This window comes from Chenopodium album, chromosome 10 (genome assembly GCF_948465745.1).
Source record: "Chenopodium album chromosome 10, dcCheAlbu1.1, whole genome shotgun sequence".
NCBI lineage: Eukaryota > Viridiplantae > Streptophyta > Magnoliopsida > Caryophyllales > Amaranthaceae > Chenopodium > Chenopodium album.
The window spans coordinates 6,155,527-6,170,456 of NC_137843.1; the positions used below are offsets into that span (position 1 = coordinate 6,155,527).

At 33.7% G+C, this 14,930-nt stretch overlaps 1 protein-coding gene and 1 pseudogene across 3 annotated transcripts; both read left to right on the forward strand.

Moving 5' to 3' along the window:
• The first annotated feature begins 4,474 nt into the window (after window positions 1-4,474).
• Window positions 4,475-8,909, forward strand: LOC145563311 (F-box/kelch-repeat protein At3g27150 pseudogene; annotated as a pseudogene). Of its 2 annotated transcripts, none has more exons than XR_014094524.1 (2): window positions 4,475-4,591; window positions 7,195-8,909. The product of XR_014094524.1 is annotated as an F-box/kelch-repeat protein At3g27150 pseudogene, transcript variant X2 (transcript). The 2 variants fall into 2 exon arrangements; XR_014094523.1 differs by lacking the exon at window positions 4,475-4,591 and adding an exon at window positions 5,417-5,779.
• A 3,277-nt stretch (window positions 8,910-12,186) lies between these two features.
• LOC145562073 (SWI/SNF complex component SNF12 homolog) lies at window positions 12,187-14,855 on the forward strand. The gene is made up of 2 exons (XM_081622244.1): window positions 12,187-14,322; window positions 14,430-14,855. The coding sequence occupies exons 1-2, from the start codon at window positions 12,743-12,745 to the stop codon at window positions 14,500-14,502; spliced, it is 1,653 nt and encodes a 550-aa protein (XP_081478370.1). The 5' UTR covers window positions 12,187-12,742; the 3' UTR covers window positions 14,503-14,855.
• The last annotated feature ends 75 nt before the right edge of the window (window positions 14,856-14,930 follow it).

Sequence of the window (14,930 nt, forward strand, 5' to 3'; positions counted from 1 at the left end):
CAACTTTATCCATCCTATCATGCTTAATTCTTAATTAGTAGAAATTAACTTAAGGTGCAGTGGCAACAATCTACCTATAAAATGTTGACACAACTAAGACAACGACCGTATTATTATTGTTTTAATTAGTATAAAGCCGAAAATTATGTGCTTAGATTATATACGTATACATGATAAAAAGCCAAATAATCCACGACTTACACTAATCCGCCGCATATTAGCTATGGAAGCCTCTTAATTAAAATAATTAGAGATAAAGGCAGTTAAAAAAAGAAGCCTTATCCAATCAACTCCCATTTTTGAGTTTGGGACGTGTCGATATCGTTGCTAATGATCTTGATTAATTAAGTTAATTAGCCAGCCAAATTACTTTAATTATATCGTACATGCATGCCTTTCTACATATACTTGGATTTGATATGATATTAAATGTTATTATGGGCTTATGTTACAATGATTGGATTAGAAGCTACCACTACACTAGAGAATTATAGAGGTTGCGTATCTGATTTTTTCATATTTATACCATTAAGGAATTTATGCTAAACCAGAAGCTTCCTCAATCAAATATGTATATGTAAAAAAAAAATTCATATTCGAACCTTGTTATACTGGCATGGTTCTAGTGATTAGGGGGAGTTCCGGAATTCCAGGTGACACATACATGTTCTTAGAAACGCTTTAATTTTAATATATAATTAATTATTTAAGATTTTCGAGCAATGTAAAAATCAATTTAAGCTCGATCAGAATAGGTGCTTCTCAAGTTCAAAATAGTGAGCAATGATATAATTACTAGAATAAATAAAGGAGAGAGAAGTATATAAAAAAAAAGTTATAAGAACATAATAAACCAGCTAATTAGCTAGTGAATTAGTAATCTTTACAATTTCTATCCATGTATGTAATTTTTATAACTTTTGTAATACATACGTACTCTAGAATAAATTTTCGTAATAATTGTATACCTAAGCTATATGATATATATATGAGGTATATGACATATTTATTGCTCGTACTAATTTGCAAATATTACATGGAAAAACTATATATGAAGTATTAGTTGAATATATGCATCCTAATAGTACACTAAGTATGATGCATTGGTCGATTTGATCAATTACGTACACCATGATGCCATATACCAACTTATATCGTCACTTGTTATTACAACCCTCCTTTATTTTCTCTCTCACGAATCAGAAAGATATCACAACTACTATGAAGAACCATATTTTTTAATAATATAGCATAAAGAACTTATTATTAATTATTATACATAGATAATTTATTTTGATGTGAACTAATTAAAGAGTATAATATAGATAATGGAATATAGAGAAATAACTCAAAGATGGTATGTTCATGTAGTTCTTACAAAAGTGCCCAAGGATATTCGACTTTTTCTTGCCTTGAAATTTATTTATTGGTTGATTATAAATTGTGGAAGTGGCGGTTTAATTCTTGCTAATATAATTTAAAACAAAGTTGTTGGGTGCGTTAACTTTTTTTGTTTTTTGATAAGTTGTGTCATCATGTGTCGTGTAATTGTGTTTGTATAGTTTCCTACTTGAGTTCTACTTCTTCGTGTTACTCTTTAAATGAGCATGGAAAAATTTAAGTGTTGATACTTGATAGTGTTGATACTTGATAGTTATATGGATCGGAAGAAGATAAAGGAAGATAATAAAATATTCAGTTACGCAATATATTAAGGAGAATAATGTGTACCAAGTCATATATTTAGTATTTAATTATTTAGTGATATAAAATTGGCTTACTTGCAATTAATAATGAAATCAGTTTAACCATCATGCTTGATCTAGAACTTATATGTACTTCGTATATATTATAGAACAACTATTCCTATATCAACTTTCTCCTACTAAAACATCAAGTTTGGGGTGGCTTCGATCATATGCGTGTTAAATGGGTGTCAATGAATTTATTTAGACCAAAGTTAATGTTTTAATTTTGTTGAACAAAGGTAGCGATTTAATTAATGGAACAAAATTGATATTTCATGGACTTATACTTCACTCTCCTACAATAAGTTTTTAGGATGAATGGGTGCATGCAATAAGCTTATCTATCCATGCAAATTCGATAGATAGTATCATGTTGTTTAGATAAGTTCATATATACATATATATTTCTATAATTCATTCAAACGATAAATGAAAATAAATAAATAAATAAATAATAAATAAAAAAAATTACTATTTATATACAAAGCAAATCTAAAAAAGCAAAGAAATCACTAAAATTACCTAGTATAGTTGTTATATTCCTTGCCACACATAAAGTGTTTATCACAAAGGTTTGATGATTATGGTCGTTTATGGAGTATAATTATAAATTTCTAAAATTTGTTCTTTTTTGCATTGTTGACAAATAATTAAGTGTCAAAATTAAGTAAAGTTTGTAATTAATTAATTAAGTGGTCCAAAGGCTCATAGTAAAGCTGACTAAGCATTGGGGACCTTTTCTCCATTGAATCTCTTTCATCCTCCAATACTTGAAAACCCCTCCAAATTTGACTAAATTCCTATTCATAATTCACCAATCATCATAATCATCTCATGCTTGAAAAAAAAGTTTGGGAGTTTCCCTCCTAAGATTGAATTTAGTTAAATTGCGGCCACCAACTTTTATGGAATATTTTCAGAAAATGTATTTAATTTAAATCAACACTCAAAGAGGAAAAATATTTACAAAATAACCCAAATAGTAAAAAAATAAAAAATAAAAAATAAAAAAAAAATTTAAGGCCTTTGAAAGTGACATAGGCGTCGTTCTTTTGAACTTATTTTTCAATTCAGTTAAGTTAATTTTGTTCATAATTTCACTTCAATTTAGACTAATTCAAACCCATCACAATTCACAACTAAAGGCTCCTATTTATAGTGTCTATTGTATTTTTGTTTTGTGAGCATTCCTTACTATACAAACTTTTAATGGTCTTGTCTATCTTACTTGTAATTTGTAGTTTCTCAAGATCAATAAAAAAAAGTTGCTCTTGTATGTCATCTGTGAATGTGTAAAATACGGGTTCGGGCCACACACTCCCCCCTCACATATATCTACTCAATTTGGCCCGGTGAACTTTAATAAGCTATTTAGGGTCTCATAGTGGGTCTGATTCTGATACCATGTTAAATACAGGCCTAAATCGTATTCTCAATTAAGAAAAATAGTTTACTTTACAAGTCCAAAAGAAGTTCCATTTCAAAATCATATGGCAATAGGAGGATTAACTCCTTAGCCTTATAAAGTGATTACCCCTCGCTTTTTTCAACCAATTTGAGACACTTATATGTGGTTATAAACTTATAATTGGGAGGTTTATTCTTCAACAAAATGCAAATAGCACATCGTTAAATTTATTGTTTCTTAAATTCGTTATAATTATAATACTCCCTTTATTTTTTTTATTTGCATCAATTTGACCGGCACATTTATCGAGACGCAACTTTGATCATTAACATCTTTAATTGTTAATTAGTAAAAATTACAACAAAATTATATTATGAAACTAGACATTATGACAAATCTAATGATATATTATATAATAACAATTATTTATTTTATAAAGGTGAAAAATTTAAGTCAATCATGGTATGTGAATAGTGCAAAAATCTAAGTGATACATTTAAAAAAAACGGAGGGAGTAGCATTTATTTTATCATAATCATATTACTAAAAAGTATATGCTCGAAAGCTAACAATTCCTCTATTTCACTAAATTTGCAATACTTGTACGGTGGAGCTGGCTTAGCTCGATATCAATTAAGAAACTTAATTTTTTTTATTTTAATTTTTTTTAAAAAGTTGGGGATGATATTAAAATATAAAAATTTTGGGGATGGTATTAAAAAATCAAAATAAACGGTTTGTCACTTTTAACCCTTTTTCTTCCAAATAAAAATGGAATCCATCACTGTTCACTGCCCATAAATAGTTGGCTGTGTTTTTCTCCACTAAAATATTCTAATTCGACGGAAATTGCCGTTCTCATGTCTCATAAATTACAGACTATTTTAATGGTGAAAAAGCCAAAGGCCCTGTTTGGGAGAAAGCTGAAAGCTGAAACTGATTGAGTTAGCTGATTTTGACTAACTGATTTGACTAATTTATTGTATTAACTGATTTTATAAGGGGCTGTTTGGTTCAGACGGGGTAAACGGAATGGAATCAAGAAAGGGATTGAGGGGGAAAGGAAATGATACCCTTTGATGTAGTATGTTGTTTGGTTACATAAGTAATAAGTTGTCTTCCACCACTTCTGAAAAAAACTTCCAGTCTTCTCATCCCTCATATTAATGGAGCACCATCCACACCTCCAGCCTTGATCCCTTCCCAGCCCTATTCTCACCGCCACTTGTTCACACCGCCACCTTCACGTCGCTGTCCCTCTAAGGCCCCATAACCGACATTTTCTCTCTCATCTTATTCTAGTACCTCCACCATGAAATATATATACTTGTAAAATTAAAGGTTTTGAAGGTCAAATTCACCCTTAAAAACTCTAGATCTGGAGTTTTTATGGGTGTATTTGACCATCTAAAGCCATATTTGATGATATAACAAGGTAATTTTTTCACTTATAATTTATTTTTAATTTTAAAATTAGTAGTAATTGGGAGGTTGTATGTGGTTTTTTTGGTGGTGGTGAGGCTTCGGGGTGGTTGTGGTGGTTTTGATTAATGGTTGTGGTTGTATCATGGTAGTTTCAAAGTGGTTTCGTAGAGCGTTGGAATTGTAGGGGCGTTCGAAGGTGGGGTCGTCGGTGATGGTGACGGCTACGGTGGGGTCGTCGGTGGGGACGGTTGTAGTAGTGGGAGGTTTCCGGTAGACCAAGTCAGGTGGTGGTGTATGTTTTAATGGTGGTCAAAGTTGGTTATGGTTGTTGGGTGTAGAGGATTTTGGGGTAATGGATGATTCCCTTGGGGGGGCTGGGGAATCATGATGGAAGGAAATTGGGTAATTAGAGGGGAAAGGGAATGATTAAATTAGACAAACAAACAACATGAAAGGGAATCATAGCTGTTGATTCCCATTCCGTTTCTTGAAACCCCCCAACCAAACGCCCCCTAAAAGTGTTTGGTAAATAGCTAATAGCTTAAAGGTGATTGAGTATGTGAAATGACCAATAAGCTAATTGTGGGGTAGGTAGTTTAGATAAGATTTTAAATTAAATGAGGTTATAAGTGTCATTTCACAATAATTAATGAATAAGCTAATTGAAAAAACTCCTAAAATGAGCTTTTTCAAAAAGAGCTTATTTAGTGGAATAAGCTCTTTCAATAAGCTTACTACCTAACACTTGTATTAGCTTGTTTGACTAGTCAATCAGCTAAAGTTAGTCAAATAAGCTAATTTACCCCCAATAAGCTTACTACCAAACATGGCCAAAGTTTTTGCAGAATTTTGGACCAACCTAAACCCCCATTAAAATAACCCAAAAAAATTTAAATTTAATTGAAAACTTTTTCACTAATTTACTATTAATGGGTTGAATTTTATAGATTCACTTAAAAATTAATAGCCACCATTCCCACTAATTATAATTCCCCTTTTTCACAAATACTTAAACTCTTTAAATTTTCTTGTTTTACTCTCAATCTTCTTTTTCATGGCATCTCAACCTCCATTGATGATTTCTTTCTTCTCTAAAGCCCTGTTTGTTTCTCTGCAATTAATTTCTTCCTAAATAAATTAATCAAAAATTAAATAAAAATTCCCCCTTTACTCCATTTTTCTTCTGTTGACTTATTTGGTACGCTTCTCTCTTTCTCTCTCTAATTTTTGATGTTTTTAATTAAGGGTAATGAATGGGTAATTAATTATTTTCAACATTTCCTAAGTAATATCTTTGACTGTTTTGTATTGGTGGGTATCTTGTCTTTCAATCTTTGTTGATTCTTAACATTTATTTATATAAACATATATAAATAGTAGTCTTACTAGTCTAAACTTTATTTTAGTATGTGGGTCTTTGGGATTTGATGGAAATAATTAAGCTAATTAGGAATCACTAATCATCATTTGCTTCTTAATCTCCTTTTTTCTGATTTGGGTATGGTCTAATATCCTTCTAATTAGCTGTAATAATGATTATTATATTATATGTACTTCATTAGTCTTTAATCCTATAGTTTAGTTGTATAATTTTTATTTTTAATCTGTTAGCACATTAGAAAATATTTGATCTAATGTTTTATAACCCTAGCTTGTATGAAATTAAATTGGGTAATAGAATTGAATATTTTGTTAGAGTGTAATATATATGTCTGATTTCTCAGGCAATCTGTGGTTGTTTGTTTCTTGTTTGGATTATCTTCAGCGTAATTGCCTTTTTAGCTGTTTATCACTCTCAATTTAATCTTGTAACTAGTGAGTAGCCCGGGCGTTGCTCCGGGCCCGGGCTACTACTTTTATAGTTGTGCACCTTCAATACTTTTATAGTATTATATTATTTAGTGTGCAACATTAAAACATACTCCCTCCGTCCCCAAATGATAGTCCCTTATGGGCAAAAATCACGGGAATTAAGAAACTTAAATAAAAGTAGTAAAATTACATTGAAAAGATAAATTTACATTGGGTATGTAAAATAGTAGAGAGAGAAAGTAATAAAAGTACATTGAAAAACAAAATTTACATGGGAAAGTTAAATTTGCACAAATATTATTGTAATTGGAGGAAATTTTGATAAAAAAATTGATATTAATGGTACTTGAAAAAATCAAATGAGACTATCAATTTGGGACTTAAAATAGGCCATAAGGGACTATCATTTGGGGACGGAGGGAGTAATTAGCTATATGCCTAGATGGTTAGACAATAATATCTCTTCCAAGAGGTCTAGTGTTCAAACATTGTCATCCATATGTTTTTTTTTAAATATAGTTGAGACAACATGGAGTATTTTTGGTAGTGCGGTGATGTGGCATATTGAGGATTGGGGTAGCTGACGTGGCATAATAAGGAGTTGAGTTAGTGACGTGGCATAGTGAGGGGTTCTACGTGGCGTAGAGACGTTTTTATAAACGCCTTTTAATATATTAGTATAGATTGGTTAGAATGTTGTTTGATTTGTGGTTTATGTGATGTTGAGGTTTTTGAAGAGAGTTATTCTGAAGTATGATACTGTAATAATGTCTTACATACTAGATTGCTGTGATTTTCCAGGTTTTCGAAGGTTAAAGTTCTTTGATGTCCAAAGGCAAAGAAATTGAGGAAAAACAAGTTGATATGGAAGGCAACGAATTCGATGAACAAGAGTATGAAGAAGTTGGAGATAATTTCTACAACTTTGAATCCGATGAAGAGGAAATCATTCATGCTATTGATTTGAATTCCTCTGCTTGGATTGTTTCGGATGAGCCGCGGCCTGATAAAGTTAGGAAGAGTAACGCTTCCTATGTTCATTTTGGACTTGATTCTCAGGATGCAGATTATTTACACTGTCATGTTCCTCAACTCAGTGATGAGTTGGAGAATATGATAGTTGCAAGAATTCCGCTTTTGGAATTCAGAAAATTGTGCTTGTTGAACAAAAAGTTCTTAGCACAAATTAAAAATGGGGATTTGTTGAGAGAAAGGAGAATGATTGGTGTAAGAGAAGCATCAGTGTTCATGCTTGCCAGTGGGGAGGATAATTGGTGGGCATTTGATCAGCAGTTTACATTCCATAAGGCGCTTCCTGTATTACCATGTGATGGTGTCTTTAGACTCGGCGATAAAGAGTCTCTTTGTGCCGGGACTCATCTTCTTGTTTGTGGGAATGAGTTGGATGGACCTGTCATATGGACTTATGATGTGATCATGAACAAATGGTTCAAGGGTATTTCCATGATTCAGCCTAGGTGTTTGTTTGCCTCTGCATCATCTGGTGGCTTAGCCTATGTAGCAGGAGGCATTGGTCTGGAGAGTGGAGGGATTTTGAACTCGGCTGAGAAGTATGATCCTATGACCAGATCGTGGGAGCCGCTCCCAAGGATGAAAGTAAAAAGGAAGATGTGCTCTGGCGTTTACATGGATGACAAATTCTTTGTCATCGGAGGACAAAGCCAAAATAATGAAGTTCTAACCTGTGCTGAGGTTTTTGATGAGAACAAAAATATTTGGGTGGAAATACCAGGGATTTTGAATGGTTTAACACTACCCTCTTCTCAGTCTACCCCGTCTCCACCTCTAGTTGCTGTTGTTAACAATGAGCTATACACTATCGAAACTTCAACAAACAGCTTGATGGTGTATCTGAAAAACAGCAATTCTTGGAGGGATTTGGGACCTATTCCTATTCGAGCTGATATAAACAAAGGTTGGGGTGTGGCCTTCAAGTCTCTTGGTAACGAGTTGCTGGTCATAGGTGGATCGACTATATCTCTCTCAGGCCGTGGTATGACTATTTATACTTGCTGTCCTTACCCGAGTGCTGAAACCTTGAACTGGAAGCTCCTTGATGATGGTGGTGGCAATAGACGAAGCCATTTTATAATGAACTGCACTGTTATGGTTGCTTGAAGGATCACTTGAAGGCTCAAAGCTACTTGAGCAATGAGTGATGGGATGAAATATCTTAACCTTCTTTCTTGGGCAGTAATTTATAAAATAACTAATAAGGTTATATGCCAGTAATTTAGGCAATTAACCTGTATTATATGTCTTTGTTTAAGTTTTTTGTGCCTTGTTTAAGGCTCTCAGCTAATGTGATTCGAGTGACTTGTATTCATATCGTGGTTGGGTTGTGCTTCATATTACCTTTGAGGTATTTGAATTCAGTTCCCTAAAAAGAAAGCTCAACTAGCATGTACTTGTGTTATTCGAAATTTTTCTTGCGAAATTGCATAAAATTCCTTGAATAATGCACATCTTCCATGTCTTCCTGTCTGCTGCCAATCTGCCACAGTCTCATGAACTCCAGTATGATCATTTTCATCATTTCACTTTCCTGTATTCATACAAGTGTACAATTCTTATACATATTCTAGTGGTGGCTTATTCTTCTACAGAATTCGGGATCTGTATTATTACAGCAGATTTTATTCACTTTTGGGTTCTGTTAGACTGTTTCATTCATCACGAATGACTCGTAATTCTCCTCCATGACAAGCTAATGCTATGAACTGTTGAATACTTGAGTGTGTATATGCTAATAAGTGTCCATCTAGATCTGCTACCCTGTACCATTCCATTTGATCAGGGCGACCATTTTGAAGTCCTTTGTTGTAGTTAACTTATTATAGGTTCCTGGGAAATTAGGCATTAAACAATGCATAGGGAAACAATATCAATATCAATATCAATATCAAAAGCTTTTGAAGATTGTGAAAGTTGTAAAAAGTAGCTTGTAGATTGTATGGCGCAGTATCTGCACATATAATGTAAAAAAGATTGCATATATGAGTTGAGCTAGAGTTTGGAGCTTTGAAAACTGTTAGAATCTGATAATCAACTTTTGTAAAAAGAAGAGATTGCAAGCCTCAAAAATACGAGCGTCTTTATGTTACTTGATCTTGGATACTTGTGTTAGACACGTATATGGGAGTAGTTGTTTTGGCTTTTGAGTAAAGCTCATAAGTTATAGCTAGAGATATTTTTAGACTTTTAGTAAGGCATGAAAGAATATATACTAAGGGCCTGTTCTCATTGACTGAACTCAGCTGAACTGAACTGAACTGAACTGAACTCAGCTGAACTGAACTGAATATTTTATAAGAGAAGGAAATTAGGAGCTGAACTGAACTGAACTGAACTGAACTGAATTGAGCTGAACTGAACTGAACTGAACTGAACTGAACTGAACTCAGCTGAACTGAACTGAACTGAATTTCAACGTAAGAGAACAGGCCCTAAAAGGTGATTTTTGCTGATTTTATTAGCTTGATTTGAGGTAAATTGAGTAACCTCCGCATTTATTTGCAAAACTATTGCTCGGTATTTAAAGGTCGTATGTATTAAAGAATCAATATAAAAATAAGTTTTAATCATTAAAATAAAATATTTTTTAAAAATCTTACTCCCTCCATCCCTTTTTTACATTTCTTCTTTTCTTTTTGGGTATTCCAAAATTACATTCTTCCTTTCCTTTTTTTAGTAAGTATTTTTTTTTCAAATATCCCAAATTATTCATCTTTTTCTGTTATGTAATTAATGCTCACTCTTATTTTCTCACTCTTACTTTCCTATTCTCACTCCTAAATTTAGATGAATATGATTGATTCTTAATTTTCTATTAGGAGCATGTTATTGGTCCTTGTTTTTTTGCAAAGAATTGATGACATGACATCATTAAATATTAATATATCTTTGTTTTACTCAAAGACATCATTTAATGTTTTGTACTTCCCATTGTGTTTTGTTTTATTGTTATCTGTTTTATTCTTAGTTCCTTAATTCCAGTGTAATTTTATAAACAGGAATGTAAAAAAGGGACGGAGGGAGTATCAAAAATAATTTGAACATAAATTTAATTTTCAATTAGTGTGTGACCCGTGCAATACACCGGGCTTTACTTACAATATCAATAAGTATTAATAACTATGAAACTAAATAGTACTCCCTCTGTCTCCAAATGATAGTCCCTTATGGGCAAATTTTAGTCCCAAAATGTTCACCTCATTTGCTTTTTCTAACAACCATTAATATTAATTTTTTACCAAAATTCCCTCCAATTTGCAACAATATTTGTGCAAATTTAAGGGCTTGTTCACATTTACTTAATTTCGGCTCATTTCAGTTCAATTCAGTTCAGTTCAGCTCCAATAAGTTCAGTTCAGCTCCTAATTTCCCTATCTCATAAAATATTCATTTCAACTCATTTCAGTTCAATTCAGTCCAGTTCGGCTCCAATCAGTTCAGTTCAGTTCAACTCCAATCAATTCAGTTCAGTTCACTTCAGCTCAGTACAGTAAATGTGAACAGGCCCTAAATTTCCTAATGTAAATTTTGTTTTCCCATGTACTTTTATTACTTTCTTTTTCTACTTTTTTGCATACCCAATGTCAATTTACTCCCTCCGTCCCTAAATTACATTCCTCCTTTCTATTTTTGGCATTTCAAAATTACATTCCTCCTTTCGATTTTTGGTAAGTTTTTTTAGTAAATCAACTCTCTTTTTTTGTTTTATATTTAATGCTTTCTCACTCATCCTTACCTAATCTCACTCATAATCCTTGTGCCAAATTACAATGAATATGATTGGTTAAAAATTTTCAATTAGGATCATGTGATTGGTCCTTTTTTTGCAAAGGATTGATGACATGTCATGAGTAATAACTAATCTATCTTTGTACTTCCCATAGTATTATCTAATCATTGTTATTTGTCTTAATCATTCCTTCTTAATTCCCGTGTAAATTTCCAAAGAGGAATGTAATTTAGGGACGGAGGGAGTACTTTTTTTTAATGTACTTTTACTATTCTAATTTGTGTTTATTAATTCTCGTGAAAAATGTCCATAAGGAACTATCAATAGGGGACGGAGGGAGTAATTTATTTCTTAGTGATTGATAGATTAATGTGCTCTTTACAAATTCTTAAACTGACCCGGTTCACATTAATTTATTGTGGACCACCAGTATTAGAGACAATATGATTGTTTTGTTAATAAAAAAAGTCACCGTATTAAAATAAAGGTTATTATGTTAAAATAAAAGGTATTGTGTCATAAGCTATAAGAGGTTAATTAATTTTTTTAATGAAATTTTTAATACAATGGTCAATATAAATAATAAACACCACCATGTTAAAATTAAGTCACTATTCAACTTAATGTCGTACTTTAAGTTCATAATAACATTAAAGGTCGCACAAGTTTTTAAAAAGATTACTATGTTAAAAATAAGGTTACTATATTAAAATTAAGGGTCACTATGTTGAATATAATGCCAATCTTAAGTTCACAATAATATTATTGTGGACCAGGTTCACGCAAGATTTTCTGTATACTCTTTAAGATTTTGTTTTATTTAGAATTTTTTTTTTTTTTAATATTACTATAAGTTTTACAAATTAAAATCTACAGATTAGACAAATAGAAAAAAAATACAGAATACTCCGTATATTATTAGTGAAAGTTATATATTAAACGCAAAAGGATACGGAGTAATACGAGTAAAGAGCATAAACTTTCAAACGGCAATAGTTACCAAAAAGAAGAGAAAAAAAAAAAAAAAAAAAAAAAAAAAAAAAAAAAGAAAAGAAAGAAAACAAAGTAGTAGAAGGCAGCTGAAACGCCCTGCCTTTCTTCCCGAACTTCTCTGCTTCTTCCTTCTCTCTCTTCTCCACTCTACATTTCACTTCTACTGCAATCGCATTCATCAAAGAGAACCCTATTATTTCTCATCTTTTTCCCCCCCTTTTTTGATTATCAACCGATGCCATAATTTCCTAATCTAGGGTTTTTCTGTTTAAACCCTAGATCTGAAAATCACTGCTAATTTTATTCCCAATTTTAAATCTTGCTTCTTTGTGATTTTCGCATTCCTGGGTTGTTGATCGCATTTCGCTGGTAATTTAATGCTGAGGAGAATTCAATTCAGGGTTTTGAATTCTGTAGTTTGTAACAGTGTGCGTGAGATGAGGTAAAGCTTCGAATTTCCCCCTTTTTAATTTCGAATTTTTGTTTATTGATGTTGAATTTGAAGTTTGGGGAACTCAAGAACATAGAATAAGTTGTTAGGGTTAGAGAATTTGTTGATTTGAGTTTTGTTTTGTTAGTGGGATTTTGGAAATGTCTGCAAATACTAACAATAATCAACCTAAGAATATTGGGGGATCAATGTCATCCCCATTTGGAAATGCTGGAATGGTAAACCCTAACTTGCCCCCAAATTTTAACCCATCATCATCATCTTCCCAACCTCAAGGTCAAAATCAGCCTCATCAGTTAGGGTTTGGGTTTCAGAATCAGTTTCAATTAGCCCAAGCACAAGCTCATGCCCTGGCTCAAGCGCAGTCGAAAGCGGCTGCTGCTGCCCATGCTCATCTTTTGCAGGCTCAGGGTATGTCCCTTAATCAGTCACAAGCTATAGGGATGGGTAATTTAGGGGGTAATTCATCTCCTTCGATGTCAGGACCGGGGAATTCGGGTATTAAAAGGGTCCCTCAAAAACCACCCGTTCGCCCTCCAGGGCCCTCTGGTGGGATTAATTTAATGTCCCCTATGAGGAATATGATGGACCTTACACCCGCTGCTGCTGCTCGGAGGAAGAAGCAGAAACCTCAGGAGAAGCATTTGAGTGATAGGGTAGCTCCTATATTGCCTGAATCTGCTTTGTATACTCAGCTTCTTGAGTTTGAGTCTCGCGTTGATTCTGCATTGACAAGAAAGAAGATTGATATTCAGGAGGCTTTGAAAAACCCACCCTCTGTTCAAAAAACACTTCGGATCTATGTGTTTAATACATTTGCTAATCAGAATCAATCTGCTCCGAATAAGCCAAATGCAGAGCCACCTACTTGGACGTTGAAGGTGATAGGGAGGATATTGGAGGATGGGGTGGATCCCGAGCAGCTTGCTGCCATGAAACCAAATCCAATGTACCCAAAGTTCTCTAATTTCTTTAAGAGGGTTACCATTGCATTGGATCAGAGACTGTACCCGGAGAACCATTTAATAGTATGGGAAAATTCTCGGGCATCTGCACCCACTGAGGGTTTTGAGGTGAAAAGGAAAGGAGACAAGGAATTTATGGTCAATATTCGATTTGATATGAACTATATGCCTGAAAAATTTAAGCTTTCACCACCTTTGACAGAACTTCTTGGTATAGAAGCTGAGACTCGCCCTAGGATTATAGCTGCAATCTGGCACTATGTTAAAGCCAGAAAGTTGCAGAACCCCAATGACCCAACCTTCTTCAATTGTGATCCACAGCTTCAGAAGGTATTTGGAGAAGAAAAGATGAAATTCACCATGGTCTCTCAGAAGATATCGCAGCATCTGACTCCTCCTCCACCGATACAGGTGGACCATCAAATCAAGCTTTCAGGGAATAGCCCTGCGGGAAATGCTTGTTATGATATATTGGTGGACATACCTTTCCCTATACAGAGAGAGCTCTCCATGCTGTTGGCAAACACTGAAAAAACAAAGGAAATAGAGGTTTGTGATGAAGCAATTTGTGCAGCTATTAGGAAGATCCATGAGCATCGCAGAAGGAGAGCGTTCTTTCTTGGTTTTAGTCAGTCACCTGTAGAATTCATTAATGCGTTAATAGAATCCCAAAGCAGAGATCTCAAAGCTGTGTCTGGGGAAGCTAGTCGTAGTGCAGAAAGAGAACGTAGATCAGAGTTCTTCAACCAACCATGGTATGTAGCTTTATTGTAGTATTTTGTAAGCAATAGAATAGTTGCATGTTATTGATGCATATTCACTGAACATATTTTAATGTGATATTGTGATACTCCTACAACAGGGTTGAGGACGCTGTTATTCGCTACTTGACGCGCAAGCCAGCCAATGCACCTGATGGTCCTGGGAGCACGTAAACAAGGTGGTTGCTGAATGAGCTGTAGGAATTAGCCTCTCTTCATTTACCACTGGAAGGTCAAAGCTTGTTTTCATGCTTCTTCATTGTATAATCATCTGATGTATCTTAATGCTATAATAACTGCAAGATCACAATTTGCTTCTTTGCCTATCTGGTGCATATCTAAAATTGAGCTATTACTTGTGAAGGGATGTTATTTCCACACTCTCCCAGAAGGGGGTGTAGTTTTAGTTTTGTGCGTTGTTTCCTTGCATATGCCTGACTAGTAATCACCAAACAAAGTATGGATTATGGCTTCAGCCTATGATTGTGGTATATAGCCGTTCAAGGTGGCTTACAGTGTAAATAGAACTTATGTGCCTGCAAATGCAATTAATTATAAGTAGAATAGGTTGTTTTGGGTGCCATTTTAGGTCCCTGGATATG

Excerpts from the sequence above, each read along its gene's own strand:
- LOC145562073 (XM_081622244.1), top strand. The coding sequence starts at position 12,743 with ATGTCTGCAAATACTAACAATAATCAACCTAAGAATATTGGGGGATCA. Across the intron at positions 14,323-14,429 it reads GAGTTCTTCAACCAACCATG|GGTTGAGGACGCTGTTATTC; the intron begins GTATGTAGCTTT and ends CTCCTACAACAG.